The sequence below is a fragment of the Neltuma alba genome, unplaced genomic scaffold (genome assembly GCF_004799145.2).
Source record: "Neltuma alba isolate B1F8T4 unplaced genomic scaffold, ASM479914v2 tig00012419_pilon, whole genome shotgun sequence".
NCBI lineage: Eukaryota > Viridiplantae > Streptophyta > Magnoliopsida > Fabales > Fabaceae > Neltuma > Neltuma alba.
In genome coordinates, this window is record NW_021636908.1 from 159,496 (window position 1) to 176,788 (window position 17,293).

The window sequence follows — 17,293 nt, forward strand, 5'->3', positions numbered from 1 at the left end:
TAGGAATAATAATTTTGATATAAATATTATAATAAAAGAATAAGTCAGTCTAAATATAAAGATAAGGGCATTTGTCAATTTATAATCCCCTCCCCTCCCCCTCCCCTTGTGAACCAAACAAGAAATCTCCCCTCCCCTCCCCTCCCTTCCCCTCCAATCAAACAAAACCCATGACCTCCCCTCCCCTCCCCTCCATTGAACCAAACAAAGCCTTAATCAATTTTAACTAACTTTTGGTATACATGATTTGGTCATATGTTTCTTATAAAAAGAGAACAGAGAGGGCAATTATTAAGTCATTTTATATGATAATTAGCTTATCAAAATAAGTTAAAATTATAGTATTTCTAACACGTCCCATGTTCACCTGAAGGTTCTCCCATCACTAATATCGCCAATATAAAGTCAGTTCAAAGCCTGCCATCGCGGTCATCCCATGCATTGCCGTTGAAGTTGAAGCTACTATACATCTGTTGAAATTAACCCTACATACAGTGAAGCCGCCAATAAAGAAGACGACTCCCATGTCAATGACACAGATCGCTTCCCACTTGTGATGACCATAAGCATTTTTAATTTTTAGTGTACTTCAAGGCATCCCCATGTCATTTTGTACTTGAAACTAATTCTTGACTGGTCGGGAGTGTTTAAATTAAAGTTAAAACCCTTCTAATGAGTATTTTTGTTTATAACTACCTGTGGTATAGTGGCATGCCATTTATCTTGATTGTGGGTTCAATCTCACTTGCTAGTTACCGTTTAACATTTCTGATTATATTTATAAATCACTTTCAATATTTTTTTGACTAAAATTAAATAAAGTTTTAGACTTCATTAATCTTGTTCGACAATTTAATAAGTTTTCAATTGTTTCCAGATTAAATGTACATAATTTAAAAATTAAATAGCATAGGCCAGTATTTAATAAGGGGTAAAAGGAGAAACCAGTGATAAAAATTAATGGCATATGCTTTATAATTATTACAAAAAATTGTTTTTTTTCCTCATCTTATAAATAGATCAGAGTGATGTAGTACAAAAAAAAATTTTCTTTAATTTCCTCTTTGCCTTCCCTTAAACTTCTTTCTTATAAGTATGACCTAATTTGCACGTGACCTAATTGTGTGAGTTAATTCAGCAAACAAAAGATAATAATTGTGTGACTTAAATGTGATAGTTGCATGGTCCTGCATATTGGAAGTCAATTATGAATAATGTGTTGTACCAAACTCGCGATAAATCACTATAAAAATTTAATCCACATGCAAGAATAAGAAACTGCTTGGAACGTGCTTCTTCTAAAAGTTCACCGAATTGTTCCTAGGCATATAATATACAGATTCTACACAATGTATTATTTACTACTCCTCCGGTCCTTAATATAAGACCTAATTATTAAGTTGATTTTGGTCCTAAATATAAGACCTATTTTTCATATTTATCAATGCTTTCTAAATTACCCCTATGGATCTCCCTTAACCATGATCAAGTAGAAGAAGGAGAAAGGATATTAAGGAAGATGATTGTGATGTTTGAGGAAAAACATATCATATTTTTTATAATTAACTAACTTACCTAATTTTTTTTAATCAAAGCAAGTTAAATAGGTTTTATATTAAGGACTGGAGAAGTACACGCATGGTTAAATAATAAATACTATAAATTTTATATTTTATATAAATATGATTAATGATTTTTTTAATGAAAAATATCATTATTGATTGAGTATCCTTGCCCTTGGTTAATTTTGTAAGAGTTTAAGTGCATTCTTGAATGAGTTACAGGCACTTAAAAAAAAAAAATTACACATGACAATGACGGATTTGGATTATGTCCTTATCATTTTTTCCCCTTTTCTTCTCCTCATATCATCTCCATATTTGGATAAAAAATTGAACAAATGAAAGTTAATATCTTATAAAATTATATCACTATTATAATATTATAGAAAACATTATCATATCAAAGTGTATTTGTCAATAACATCTGGAGTCTAAGGTTGGAATGATTTCTTTTCAGCCATCTTTGTTACGCAACCTTTTATATTTTATGTTATTATAAATAATAAAATATAGCTGCATTTAGATTCAGATTCAGATTTAGAATAATTAATAACACCCAAACATGTGATGTACTGGAAAAAAAACACAAGCACATCGCATAAATTTAAAAGCACAGGGAAAAAAAACATATTATAACACATACTTGCTCATGTGAAGCACAAATCTGATAAATTAACATTAATTGTTAATTAATAAATAAAATACATAAACTTCCCTTTTCATTTTAGCTGGCTTTGCCGTCCAAGTTGTTCTTATTAAGATCATTAAATTATACGTAGGCATGCTATAATTAAACTTGATTGTTACGAATTGAAGATTTATTTCACATTTAAATAAATATTGTTTGATTTCAAGCTAAATGATATGGAATAAATAAACAAACAAATAAATAAATATTCAATTTGAAAGGTACTTGATCCTAACCTATAGCGGCACAAGTGTCTGTTGTTGAACTAAAGCATGCAATAAATTAAACGCCAAGACTTGGATGTCAAATGACATCCAATATATCTATACCTTTACAAGGATGGATCTGTAAATTTGCCCAATATTTAAAATAGATCGTACTATTTTATAAATAATATAATTTTAAGAAGTTCTTATACTTTATCTTGGCAGCATAGGGAATAATCTCATTCAAAACAATAATAATAATAATATGTGTTTAAGTTTCTTATACATAAATTCCTATTCCTTGTATGTTTATTTTTCTTCCTTTCCATGCTCATTTGGTATATAAGCATAACTTGTAACCTAGAAACCTGGATTAAAATTTTAAAACATAAAACTAGTTTAACCAGTTCTTGATCAATTTCCTGTCATATTTGCACTAAATACCAAATGCGTTTTCTATATGAGTGCTTATTTGAGAGTGTTAGGAAACCAAGAAATCAAATGGGACAAAAAAACAAAAAGGTAGTTGGATAGAAAATGATACTTGATATAGATTTGGATCAACTGAATTTTTCACCCAAAAGTCACTTAAAAATTGAATATACTTTTTCTGAATTTCTAGCTTTTGGATTTTTTTTCCTTTTCTTCATATTTTTACATTCAGGATGTATTACGATTTTTCCCGGGGGTGGATCGAAGCAATTGCAGCGAAGAATTGATGTGAAATGAAGCACTTCGCGTATCTTGTAAAACTAATTTTTTTTTATCATATCATCCAAACAAATTTTTTATTAAACTGATTTTTTTATAAAACCCTATTCAAACATAAATTATATTACATTAATTAACTTTTATCCCAACTTCAATTTGTAAAAATCAGCAGGGATAAAGATCACTTTTACCCACATTAATTCAAATAGACCATTGACACTAAATCATGACACTTTAAAAAGGCACATGGCACTAGTTTCGCTTTGTTAATTATCATTTTTACCTTTTGATATATAAAACAACAATTAGAGGAATTTTAAATATCATGGCATCATTATCCTGATATTGTATATTTGTATACAATATATGAGATACTTTTTGAAAAAAATAAGATAGAAAGCCAAATTAATAAGGTATAAACCTCTTTCTGCATCACCAAATGCTACTACATTCAGTCCTTAATATAAAAATTACTTTAAAAAATTAATTTAATTATTTGTAATAAATATGAGTTAATTTTTTTCTAAAATACCATTTTTAATCATAACCACCTTTAAATGAAACCCCTTTATCCCTGTAATCAGTAACAATACTTTAAAGAATAAATTATAAATTTGAGAGATAAAATCTCACACTTATGACTAAATTCAATTCTTAACTATAATATTAAGAACCAAAATGTCACATGTCTTATGATACAAGTTGCCTAAAATTTATTAATATTCAAACATCTTTTTTGAGGTTTTGGAAGAGCTTATTTAACCATCCATTATGAACAAAGTCCACATTCTCATGGGAGGCCAGAGTTGGAAGGAAATTTAGTGAAGTGATGGTCAAAAAGATTAGTCACATTTTAAGGGCACAATCCTTGCTCCGTGGAAAGCAAAAGCACAAAAGCATGTCAGAAATTTGATCAATTACTACTCAGGACAAAGTGATGATCCCATTATGACATTAGCTATTTCTTTAGGGAAAATAGAAAAAGAAAGTGGGGGGGGGGGGGGAAAGAGATATCATTATCCGCATATCAATATTCCCCACACTTTATAGATCATAACCCAATCTTACGTTGTTATCCACAGAAAGGAACCAGTATATATATGAATGGGATAATATCCATCCCATAGGTTAAAAGGCCTATGTTATAGTCATTGGAATCTTCATGTGCATACTTCATCATCGCCCCAGAAAAAAAAGCTGGTGAACCCAACACGCGGTAGTCTCAGCATCAAGCACAATAGATGTCACTGTTGACGTTTGGTGCGAGGCATGAGTGCAAGAAGAATTTTTTTCCTTGGACCCTGCGATTCGAGTATCCTTCATAAGAACACATCACATTTTGCCCCCAAAAAAATGCACAAGAGCACATAAAAAACCATATAACCCAGAATTTACGCAGCATACTTCTGTGCGCCACCAAATTCCCCTTGTAACAGGGGGTACAAGTACACAAGAAGCACGAAACGGCAGCAAAAAATGAAGACAAGCAAAGTACCAGGAATAAATTCACCAAAAAGAAAAAAATAACCAGGAATAGCACCTTTCACATGGTTCAGATGACACGATTTTACAGAATGTATTAAAGCCACGAGTCCATGGCTGAGAAATAAAACGCTCACAAACTGCTATAGGATTAGGAGTATATCCTGAGGCAGAGTGTAAGAAAAGGCATCCAGCACATGTCATACAGTAAAATGGCAATAGCCCAAGAAACAAGTCTTTCTAAAGAATCTATAAATAGCACAGCATATTATAAAATATGACACCAAAATGATAGATGCTGTGGAGACGTTTTGCCGTTTAATGGTTTTAATTCGGTCTTATTTAATATACCCAGGGAATGGAGATGCAGCAGAGGAAAACAGTAAAAGATAGGCGGTACATTGAACAGGACAGATAACACAGGAGTTAACATGCAAACATAATACAACATAAACTCATCATGCATTTCTGTTTCTTCAGCAAAATGACAAGGCTTTAGCGCAAGCTTAGAACCACTGTTTCCTTCTGCCAAAACGTGGTTCGGAACTACCGCAACATGATTGCAAAAACACTCTTAATCATCTATAAGGAAAAATATTCAAGCTGAAATTTCAAGCCTCATGGGACATCTAACTGCCACAAGTGAAACAAGGCAATTACCATGGGAATTCCAAGCTCTTTAAGATCATTCTCTCCCATCTGCTTCAATGCAGCCATATCCACCTGCATATACATGAATGGATAACATAAATACCAAATTACAAATCTAACCCAGACAGGAACGAAACTAAAACATCAAACGCATATTATATTTACATTATTTAATTAATCCATAATTTCATAAAAAAACTAATATCATGAGACCATAACTTACTAGTCTATGCCAAATACTGAAGGGACTCATTTTTAATTAAGTTAGCATAACAATAAGGATTTTCCTGAATGCCTAACATTGCTGAAGCTCATGAATCATTGTATGAGGCACTTTGGACGATAACCAAGACAGGGTGTTACAAAAGAAATTCAAAACTGAAACATATTTTGAAGAAGTCCTTCAAGCAATTGGTGTCATTACTCAAAGAACCATATTTCTCAGTCACGTCAACATTGTAATTTACATAATCAAGGATGATCAAGGATGCATTCTACGAATAACATGTTTAGAAACATTTTCTAAACTTAGAAACAGTAAAGCTCATGACGAACTCAATAGGTTTTTAACGTAAATATTTAATGTCAATCTTGTAAAGGATTAACTACTCAAAGGAGCCCATGATTCAAAAATACTCGTAGGGTTCTATTTATCAATCACTTCCAACATGTTTAACAAAACTTAAAAAAACTTTAAACCCCTCCATTTTAAAATTTAACAACTTTCCAATTTCACCCTTTAAAATATATAAAACTTTCCAACAAAATAACAATTCACATAATAATCAATAAAAGGTAAAATAGTACATTTATGTCAAAAATTTAATAATGTGATTTATAAATAAGACTAGAGGAGTACATTTTTTCTAATCATATTCTAGGGCATAAATAGTCAATGGCATCGATCTATGTAGCCTACCCTACTTAGTGAGATAACGCTTTGTTGTTGTTATTCTAGGGCATAAATAATCGGTGCATCAATACTTTTGAACTTCCATTAAACAAATTATGATTTTTAAATATCTTTCAAAATGTATCAAGATGATCATTGTTTACACAAATATACGAGTTTCATACTTCCTCAGCCTTGAAGAGAATAGCATATTTTCCCAGTCCCAGCGCATTTAACAGACCATCCACAGTTTGGGGTGTTTGCTGTTCGCTTTCCTACATGATTATCCAGGGAAGTCACATGTTAGAACATACTCTGTATCAACTCAATTCAAGGCCAATTTGGTACGGTGGAAAGATTTATTAAAGGAATTCGGAGAAATCCATAGGAGCATTGAAAATTCATCTGCCTCTGCTATAACACTGGGAAATTCACAGATAAGACGATTTAAAAGGTATTAATAAAAAGGGGGGGGATCGAACAGAAGAAAATTAAAAAAAAAAAAAAATCATGAAATTACATGAACAAAAGAAAACATTATTTCACACAAACCTTTCAGATTCAAATTTTCAAGTAGGATCCTAGTTCTAAGGTAAAAGTTGAAGCAATTTCTTGATAGGCAAGTAGAAAGGAGAACTTGCAAATAACAAATATTGAAAAGACAATCAATAATTTGCTGAAATTCTCACTCAATCTCAGCAGAATATCACACAAGGCACATATCTCTGGCATCAGCTAATGACCAACCAGACAAAACCATTCAACAAATGATTGGTTTATATTGGAAACAACCTCTTTTATGTCAGATTTTCTCTTGTACATCCTCATTCTATCACCAAGACTCATTATCACTGTCCAAAACCTTTTGATTCTCCCAAAATTGCTTAAGCATCCTTCTGAACTTTCTTAGCCATTTCTTTCCACACGTTAACATTTCCTAGTGACTCCCAAGCCCTTTCCTCTAAAAGATTTCTTCTGAAATCCCATGCTTCTTATCCTTTAACTGCCACCGCCTGATCCTTTGTTTAAAACTTTGACGATGCTTTTGCTTTTCACTCTTAATACGCACATCAAAGACTAGAACCTATATTGTGTTGTCATACCATCCCTAGGAATCATTTTGCAATTTTCACAAAGTCTTCTATCAAGATTCCTTACCAAAAAGATGTTAATCTGCGGCCATAAGGCTCCACTCTTGTAGCGATTAAATGCTCCTCCTACTTTTTAAAGCAAGTATTGACAATCTTGATATTGTATGCCAAAGGGAAATCAAGAATAAATTGTCCTTCATCATTAAGCTCCCTAAAACCAAAACTACCATAAGCCTCGCATATTGTCCTGCCTCCTTGCCAATATGTGCATTAAGATCCCCGCCAATGAAAATCTATTCATTGGGTGGCATGCTCTGAACCCAACCCCCCCCCCCCCCCCGCCAAAAAAAATTAATATCTTCCCAAAAATTTTGCTTAAGGTGCACTTTTGCCTCTAGTAAGGAGCACGAGTCCAACAATTATTCTTAAAGATATGATTTCATCAACAATGATACCCAACACCATTCCTTTTTTCTACTTTCCCCATGTACCAAAGTTTGAAATATGCAATTTTCCTAGATTTTTCTCTGACCCATTTAGTTACCTAGGGGCATAAAATTTTACTACAAATATTTTACTAAGATCTTTAAGATCAACTTCTCATGAATCCTAGCTATTCAAAAAATTGTAAGCCATTGAGTAAACGAAATATTCTTTTTAAACCTAACATGAGTCATAATTGAACATGAGGGTGTCATGCTAAAACTAAAAGAGTTTATTTATAGCCCACGGTTTCATAGATGTGGTTGCTCCTGCAAAAAAAAAGGCCAAATAATGGATGCCAGACTGATTCTTTATAGAATAAATCCCCAAAGACAACTTACTGTGATCAGCAAAGAACAAGATATCCACAAATTCCATATCAATATACAAAACAGAATCTCCTCTAAAACAGTTCACAACTCAGCAGATCATGAGGTACTGTTAGAAAGCCCCTGATTATCTCCCTTGATTCTCTCCATTTATTGCCCATGATATTAGCTAGAAGATATATTTCCTGATTTATTGAGATATTGCAATATATGTAATTTATGGCTGATTGATTGTAACCGGATATTATCTCTCATCCGGACTCTATATATTGTAACCCAATCATATGGAATAAGATATGAGCATGAAATATTCAGCAAAGTAAACATGGTATCAGAGCATAGGGTTCCTCCTGAACCCAGAAATCTTCGTGCGTCGCTGCCGTGAGAGAGAGAGAGAGAGAACGCGAGGAGAGAGAGAGAGAGAGTGAGGCGTCCCAGATCTGAAGCCAGGAGCAGACCGTGGACGACACCGCCCCTCCAGTCCTCACCGGCGCCCTCAGATCGGCGCATCCCTTGAAGACGACGCGAACGGAGCTGCGCGTGAAGCCCACGCGCCGTCACAAGCTCCGCGCGTGAAGCCCACGCGCCGCCACTGCCTCTGCGCGTGAATTGCACGCGCCGCCGCCGGAAACCAACAGTGCCTCCCAGAGATCCAGAAAATGAACCCTTCAGAATTCCCACCCCTTTTTGGGTCCGTTCGTAATATTCCAATGGCCCTTATGTCCGGTACATCCTCAAATACTCAAAGCACTCCTTCTTCACCTTTAGTCACCTCTCAAGCCTCTGATCCAGAACCATCCCTAACCTCTGAACATCAAGCTATGGTGGTGGCTCACAAACTTAATGGTAGCAACTATCTCCAATGGTCTCAAAGTGTATTAATGTATCTACGTGGGAAGCGTAAGGAGAAATATATCAATGGAGAGGCAAAACAACCTTCACATAATGATCCCAAATTTGACACCTGGTTTGCTGAAAATAATCAGGTGATGTCTTGGCTGTGCAACTCAATGACTCTTGAAATCAGTGAAGGATACCTCTTGGCAAGCACAGCTAAGGAAATCTGGGACGCTGCTAAGAGGACTTACTCCACACTAGACAACACTGCAGCCCTATTGGATCTAAGGAGGCAGCTCAAAGATCTGAAGCAAGGAAACTTAACTGTAACACAATATTACAGCACTTTAACGAAGATATGGCAGCAGTTGGATCTCTTTGAAGTTCATCCTTGGAAGGACATGGATGATGCTAATTACTACAGACAACTGGTGGAAAAAGGACGAACCTATGACTTCCTATTGGGTTTGAATGATGTCTTTGAAGAAGTAAGAGGCAGAATTATGGGTCTAAAACCGCTTCCCTCCCTATTTGAAGTCTTCAGTATGGTCAAGTTTGAAGAAAGCCGGAGACACCTCACTCAGGGTAACCAAACCCCAGTAGATGGCTCAGCATTAGTCATGAGGAGGTCCCCAACATTCGAGGGATCTGAGAAGAAAGGGAACAAGTGGTGCAATCACTGTAACAAGAAAGGCCACACCAGAGACGAATGTTGGAAACTACATGGGAAACCAACCCAAGGGAAGCAGAAACAACGGGAAGATAGAAAAAGCCACCACACCTCCTCTGAAGAAAAAGGTGATGAGGGAGACCAGTTGACCAGAGAAGAGCTTCAAATGCTTCGTAAGATACTTGAAAAACAAAACAAATCAAAATCAGTTCCCAACGTGAACTTGATTCAGTCAGGTAATTCTATTATAGCCCTTAATGCAATGGTAACTAGTGATGAAACCTGGATTGTTGACTCCGGTGCTACAGACCACATGACTGGTAATAAGTCCCTCTTCAAAACTCTCAAATATTGCCATGAGAACCTTAGGGTAAAAGTAGCAACTGGACTATATACTAAAGTTGAGGGTGTTGGCATTGTGGCCCTATCTGATGATCTGGAAATCCATAATGTTTTGTTTGTTCCTGCTCTTACCTGCAACCTTATATCTGTGAGCAAATTGACTAAAGGACAAGTATGTCGGGTAATCTTTGATGATGTTAAGTGTGTTTTTCAGGATTCGACCTCGGGGAGGAAGATTTTGACTGCTAAAGAATGGGATGGACTCTACTACTTTGAAGGAAAAGATATGAAGACTGCAGGAGCCAAGAAAGCTATGGTTAGCTCTAATTCTCAGAATAAAAATGTAATGTTGTGGCATCAAAGATTAGGCCACCCCAGCTTTGATTATATGAAGCATGTGTTTCCAACTTTATTCAATAAAAATTCTTTTCCTTTCCAATGTGAAACGTGTCAAATTGCCAAACAAACTCGCGCCTCTTATCCCAAACATACTTACAAACCTACTGCCCCGTTTACATTGATTCATACTGACATTTGGGGACCAGCCAAAATCAACACCCGAACAGGCACAAAGTGGTTTATTACATTCATCGATGATCACACCCGGGTCACATGGGTTTACCTTATGAAAGAAAAATCCGAAGCTTTACAAATTTTCAAAAACTTTCACTCTTTTGTGAGAACCCAATTCCAAACTCCCATCAAAGTTCTAAGAAGTGACAATGCCAAAGAGTATGTGAGTGGAGCCTTTAGGGAATTTCTTGAGCAGGAAGGAATCCATCACCAAACCTCATGTGTCTATACTCCTCAACAAAATGGAGTTGCTGAGCGGAAAAATAGGCATCTTCTAGAAGTAACCCGAGCTATTATGATGGAAAGAAATGTTCCAAGTCTGTTTTGGGGAGATGCTGTGCTAACCGCTGCTTATCTCATCAATCGAATGACCTCAAAAATTCTCCATTTCACTACCCCCATTCAAAAACTCCTCGAGACCTACCCCACCTCACCTATCATCAATACCATCCCTCAAAAGGTCTTTGGGTGTGTCGTCTTTGTTCATAAACATGATGGGGGCAAACTTGATGCTAGAGCAGAAAAATGTATTTTCCTAGGGTATTCCTCCACCAAAAAGGGATATAAGTGTTATTGTCCCACTACCAGAAAACTCATAATCTCCAAAGACACAGTTTTTTATGAGGATGATGCTTATTATCCCAAATTACCCATTCAGGGGGAGCACTATGGAGTAGAATGGCTAATTACACCTGAACCTACAACCAATCCCAACACACATCTTACCACCCCTCTTGAACCTGCCATACCACAAGAAGAAATCATTGTCCCTGAACCGGAACCAAAAACCCCTAGTCCTACACCTCCACTAGAGCACCAAAACCCCACAAACACTCCTCACCCGACTCACCCAATGGAAACAAATGCTGAAATTGATGCAGGGGTGACAGAGCGTTCAAGTCCTCAATCAGGTGAGCAGGATAGTAGTAGTAGGGTTCCTTCCATTCCAAGGCAGCAACATGATTCCAATCCAGAGTTGGATCCTGAAGAGCTAGGATGGCCCATTGCACTTAGAAAGGGGGTAAGATCATGTACTCAGCATCCTATTCAAAAATTTGTCTCCTATGGCAATTTATCTGCTAGAATGCAAACCTTTGTGGTGAATAGCTCACAGGTGAAGATTCCAGAAACATTTCAACAGGCTATGAAAGATCTTAATTGGAAACGTGCCGCATATGAGGAGTTGAGAGCCTTAAAGGAAAATAACACGTGGGATATTACCACACTTCCTAAGGGCAAGAAAGCAGTGGGTTGCAGGTGGATCTTCACCCCTAAATTCAATCCTGATGGAAGTATCAACAAGTACAAAGGAAGATTAGTTGCAAAAGGGTACACCCAGACTTATGGGATTGATTATCAGGAAACGTTTGCTCCTGTGGCAAAGTTCAACACCATCCAGGTACTCCTGTCTCTAGCTGCTAACCTTGATTGGTCTCTACATCAACTAGATGTGAAGAATGCTTTCCTAAATGGAGATTTGGAGGAGGAAGTGTACATGGAAATCCCAGATGGAGTAATAGCTCCACCCAACTCAGTTTGCAAACTGAAGAAATCACTATATGGCCTGAAACAGTCTCCACGAGCGTGGTTCGACAGGTTTGCCAAGGCAATCAAAAGGTTTGGCTACGTCCAAGGACAAGCTGATCACACTCTCTTCGTTAAACACAGTAATGGAAAGGTAACGATCCTAATTGTGTATGTGGATGATATAGTCATAACTGGCAGTGATGAAGTTTCTATCTCCCAACTCAAGAAAGCTCTAGCTAGGGAATTCCAAGTGAAGGACCTAGGACAAATGAAGTACTTTCTTGGAATGGAGGTTGCAAGATCCAAAAAGGGTATAAGTGTGTCTCAACGAAAGTACACACTTGATTTGCTCCACGAAACAGGAATACTTGGGGCTAAACCTAGTGAGACGCCTATGGAAGAATCATGTAATCTGGAAGTGAAACCAGACGGGGTACCAGTCAACTCAGAAAGGTACAGAAGACTTGTAGGTAAACTGATCTACTTGACTCATACAAGGCCTGACATTAGCTATGCTGTTGGAGTAGTAAGCCAATTTATGCATCAACCCCAGGAAGAACATATGGAAGCAGTATACAGAATCCTGACCTACCTCAAACTCAATCCTGGAAGAGGAATATTCTTTAAAAAGGGGAGTACAAGGAACATAGAGGTCTACACTGATGCAGATCATGGGAGAGCTGTGGATAACAGAAGATCTGTCACAGGATACTGCACTTATGTTTGGGGAAACCTAGTCACTTGGCGAAGCAAGAAACAGACAGTAGTCTCAAGGAGTAGTGCTGAAGCTGAGCTAAGAGCTGTAGCCCTGGGGGTATGTGAAGGAATGTGGGTGATCAGACTTCTGAAGGAATTGAGAATTTCCTATGAAGGACCTATGAACCTCTGGTGTGACAACCAAGCCAGCATTGAAATGACCAAGAATCCTGTGTATCATGACCGAACAAAGCATGTTGACATTGATCGACACTTCATCAAAGAAAAGGTTGAAGATGGCACAATTAACCTGAGCTATGTGCGCTCAACTGATCAGATTGCTGACGTCATGACCAAACCTTTAGCCAGAGTCAAGTTTGAAGGGCTTCGAAGCAAGCTGGGAATGGTTGACATTTACTCTCCAGCTTGAGGGGGAGTGTTAGAAAGCCCCTGATTATCTCCCTTGATTCTCTCCATTTATTGCCCATGATATTAGCTAGAAGATATATTTCCTGATTTATTGAGATATTGCAATATATGTAATTTATGGCTGATTGATTGTAACCGGATATTATTCTCATCCGGACTCTATATATTGTAACCCAATCATATGGAATAAGATATGAGCATGAAATATTCAGCAAAGTAAACAGGTACTAATTGGTTAACTCCCCCAAAATAATTCAATACGCGTATTTTAAGGTGGATGTTCAAAATAATTAAAACTGCATACGATCCTACTTAGATTATTTGCTTTTAAATCAGCATAGTTCTCCTTATACAAACAATTTCTACTCCTAATGCATAAAATAACAGCAGAGGAGAAAACAGAACCAACCAGGACATGAAGCTGACAGCCATTAAAAAAGTTTCTCCACATAGCACTAATCTAAGGGGCTGAATTTTTTTTCTTTCTTTCTTTTTTTTGGTTGGGGGGGTGGTTGGGGGTCTGATGATCGAAATGTAACTGTCATTTACCATGTATGAAGTCCTCTGTGCTGCTGCTGCAATTCTTGGAGGAGGAAGTTGTCCAAGTTGTGGCGCTATAGGCTTAGCTGTTATTGAAGGCACCGTGGACACTGTAGAATGTGACATTAAAGATGCAGGTGCAGCGCTTGGAGGCCTTGAATTCTCGAGAGCATCCCTAGTCACATAAGGAACGGGCCTAGCACTGTTGTATGTCCTGCTCAAAGGCCTTCTTTGGAGGTCTTCAACATTACTTTGAGGGGAAATGCCCCTGGAAGTACCAGGAAATCCATCTGGTGATCTCTGTCTCATATGATTTGATGACCAAGGTGAGTATGAGCTTCTCATATTTTCCATTCGCATTAAATCATCAGAACTTCTAGCTGAAGAGATTCGGCCTAACATGCTTGTTTCCCTATCAGACATTTGTTGTTTTAAACTAGAACTTGCAACTGGATGTTGAACTGCTGTTGACAATTTTTCACGGAGATCCACGAGCCTCTTAGTATCACCATTACCCTCAGTGCGCCTCAGTGCACTTTTCCTCATAAGCTTTAGGCGGAGATCATCTTTGTCAATTCGCCCTTCTGAATAAATTGATGTCAATAAATTAAACATATATAGCGACAACAAAGCAACACAGAGATGCAAACGTAAATCACTGCTAGGGAAGTTTACTACCATCCAGCCTACTTCGCATGCTTATATCTCCTCTCTGTCTGCAGTAAACATGAATAAAGGTATCATTCAAAGTGAATTGTCAATTCATGAAACAAAGAACAACATGCAGCATCGTACGTGAACCATGAAGTTTCTGAACAAACGCAGGACACACTAACGAAATATCAGATATTGATGTCATCAGGCCAAGGGCTACGGATTCAATACTATCACAACACAATAGGAGATTAAGTGAATAGAAAACACACCGTTTATTGTTGCTGTGATCATCCTCATGCCATAAAGAACTGTCTGCATTATGTCCTATTCTATCTCTCACAGAGCGCTTAATCCCGGCTGTGGGAACAGAAGAAGAGAAAGAAGCACCCAACGCAGACAGATCCCTCTTTACAACCTAGCTCAATCACATAACAAGTCACTAAGGTAAATCCAAGCCGTGAGGTCTTAAACCCAACATTTAAATGCCCAGAATGCAAGAAAAAGTGAAAATTAAACTCTACGATGATTTAGTTTTCCATCAAAAGGGATTTCAAGCATCTTTAGCAAAACTTGTACCTGACCACTACGGCCAAGAGTAATGGTAACTCGACCCCTCGAAGTATCGGACATGTCAGGAATCAAAACCCTAAATTATTATCTTGGCGCGATTTTATGCAACCAAAATCCTCAAACTCAAACACGAGGCATCAATATGCTCGATCCAGAAGCCCACAAAGGCACCCAAATCCCATTGCTAGGAATAGTAACAAATAGACAGAGAAATTGACATGTGCGAAGCTTCTAAGAACCGCTGAAGAAGTTATGGAAGTGCCCCGAGATTCAAGTAGAGGATTTTCTCTCCGAAAAAATGGTAGAGAGAAGACGGAGTGTTTGAAATGAGCTGCGATGAACTAGCACGGCGGTGCTCCGCCGTTGCGGTGCTTGAAAATGAAGGGGGAGAGAGGTCGTATCGTATGGTTGAAGCCAGGCCAATGGTCGCTTCTTTGATTAAACAAGGGCCGTTCGATTAACCGTGGTGTGCTCCCTCGCTTCTGGGTTTGAATAGCACCGGGCGGGCTTCGGGCAATGAGTACGGGCTAGCCAGTATCCAAACAGAGCCCATTTAAGCCCATTATAAATGGGCCCTTCTCACAGGTTTTAGGCTAATCCAAAGCCCTTTTTTTTTTTTTGTTGGCATGTTATAACAAGCAAGAACTAGCAAAGGATTTAACTATCATCATAATTATACCCGACAGTACTCGAATAGAATTATTTCTAATAGAAAAATACATATGCTTTAACAAAAAAAAAAGTATTCTGATAATTTGAACAGGAAAATATAAGGAAAATACTGAAGAAGTACATATACGTAAAGTTTTCCACTCAGAAGTTCTGCCTCTTGATTAATTTAAGCAAATGTTTTGCGCACAAATGTAATATGATATGTGTTAAAAAGCCGAAGAAAATACCTCTAAGAAAGTTCTAAATGATGGATTTTCTAATTTCTAAATAAAATTATTTGGATGAATTTTTGAAATATGTAATGAACGTACATTTATGAACTCTTGAAATAAATCTTAATTTGAAATTACCTAATTAACTCCTCATGTATCTCTAAAATATATTTATTATGAGACTTATCATATGATTAAATTATAAAGACCCACAGCAACATCAAAACAGAAAAAGAGAAAACCTCAAACATTATTAAAAGATTCTAAATTAGAAACCAAACGTTAACTTGTGAAGCTGGTTACTACTCCACCAAGACCCATAAACGAACGCAAAATGGTGTCCGGTTCAATTTGCAGAAGTGTTTTGGATTTCTCATCAAGCATAGTCTAAACCACGTAACCCCAAGCATATTTCCTTTTTCCTTTTTATCATAACCCCAAACATATTTTCTGAAGAAATTATTGTAAAAGAAAAGGGCAAAAATATTGGCTACTAACTCTGACCGACTGAATCTGCTTGCACCCTGATCTCGTCTTTTACCATATCAATAAGTACTTGATACCATGCGAAATAAATAAAAATAAAAAAACTATATGTAAATGGGCGGGCACAGACAGTCCATGCCCTTACCCCACTACACACCCATATAACACACTAACCCAACCCATTTAAGTCCATCGATTTTGAGCACTTAATGGGTGGACTTAAAGAGGCAAAAAAAAAATGCAAGTAATGGGCTGACCACACTTGTCACTAGCGCTTCAAATAAGTTATTAGTATTAATCCTATGTAGTATAGGAGCTAACTCTTGGTCAGTGTGGAGTCAAAGCTTGGCTTTAAAATAACTTTTAAGTTGAGTTATGTGATTAAAAAAAAATAATGAGTAGAAGAAAATGTTGATTTTCAATTAAGGTTAACAAAAAAATTAGAGAGAACACAAAAATAAAAGATACTAAATAAGAAAAACTTTACTGATAAGATGAGCTTCCCAAAGATTGATGTGTGGCTATCCGGTCCAAAGTTAATAAGAATTAATAAAAAGAGAGTACTAAGTCAAATATAAATCCCAAGTGAACACATAGGTCATAACTATTTAATTAATATCTATACCTAGAACTAGTATATAAATATCAACTAAATAATTATTTTCAGAACCACTTAGCATGTGAAAATTCAATTCCAATTATAATTTGTTCCTCAAAACAAAAACATTCAAACAATATATTCTTGAAAAATAAGCTAGCACTAAACTTAGTTCATAACTACTCATGCAACCCTAAAAATAACATATTAGAATAACATGAAATAATCATAAGAGGAAAAAGGATTTATAAATAAGCTCACAAATTATAACTGAAAAAGCAATTCACATTATTAATAATCAAAAGAACCGCATGTAAGAGTTTCAAAACCTACAACTGCGAAATCATAAAACTTATATATGAAATATTAAAAACTCTAATTACAACTCA

General features: G+C 36.5%; 1 protein-coding gene across 3 annotated transcripts; it reads right to left on the reverse strand.

Annotated features, from left to right (window-relative positions):
- Nucleotides 1-4,049: 4,049 nt before the first annotated feature.
- LOC114726981 (uncharacterized) lies at nucleotides 4,050-15,146 on the reverse strand. Of its 3 annotated transcripts, XM_028913688.1 has the most exons (8): nucleotides 14,943-15,146; nucleotides 14,636-14,781; nucleotides 14,385-14,425; nucleotides 14,157-14,293; nucleotides 13,719-14,009; nucleotides 6,378-6,467; nucleotides 5,310-5,372; nucleotides 4,050-4,468 (listed from the first exon to the last, which is right to left on the reverse strand). In XM_028913688.1, the coding sequence occupies exons 1-8, from the start codon at nucleotides 14,994-14,996 to the stop codon at nucleotides 4,412-4,414; spliced, it is 879 nt and encodes a 292-aa protein (XP_028769521.1). In that variant the 5' UTR covers nucleotides 14,997-15,146; the 3' UTR covers nucleotides 4,050-4,411. The 3 variants fall into 3 exon arrangements, with proteins under 3 accessions (XP_028769521.1, XP_028769520.1, XP_028769518.1); XM_028913687.1 differs by having other exon boundaries at nucleotides 13,719-14,293; nucleotides 14,388-14,425; XM_028913685.1 differs by having other exon boundaries at nucleotides 13,719-14,293.
- Nucleotides 15,147-17,293: the final 2,147 nt, after the last annotated feature.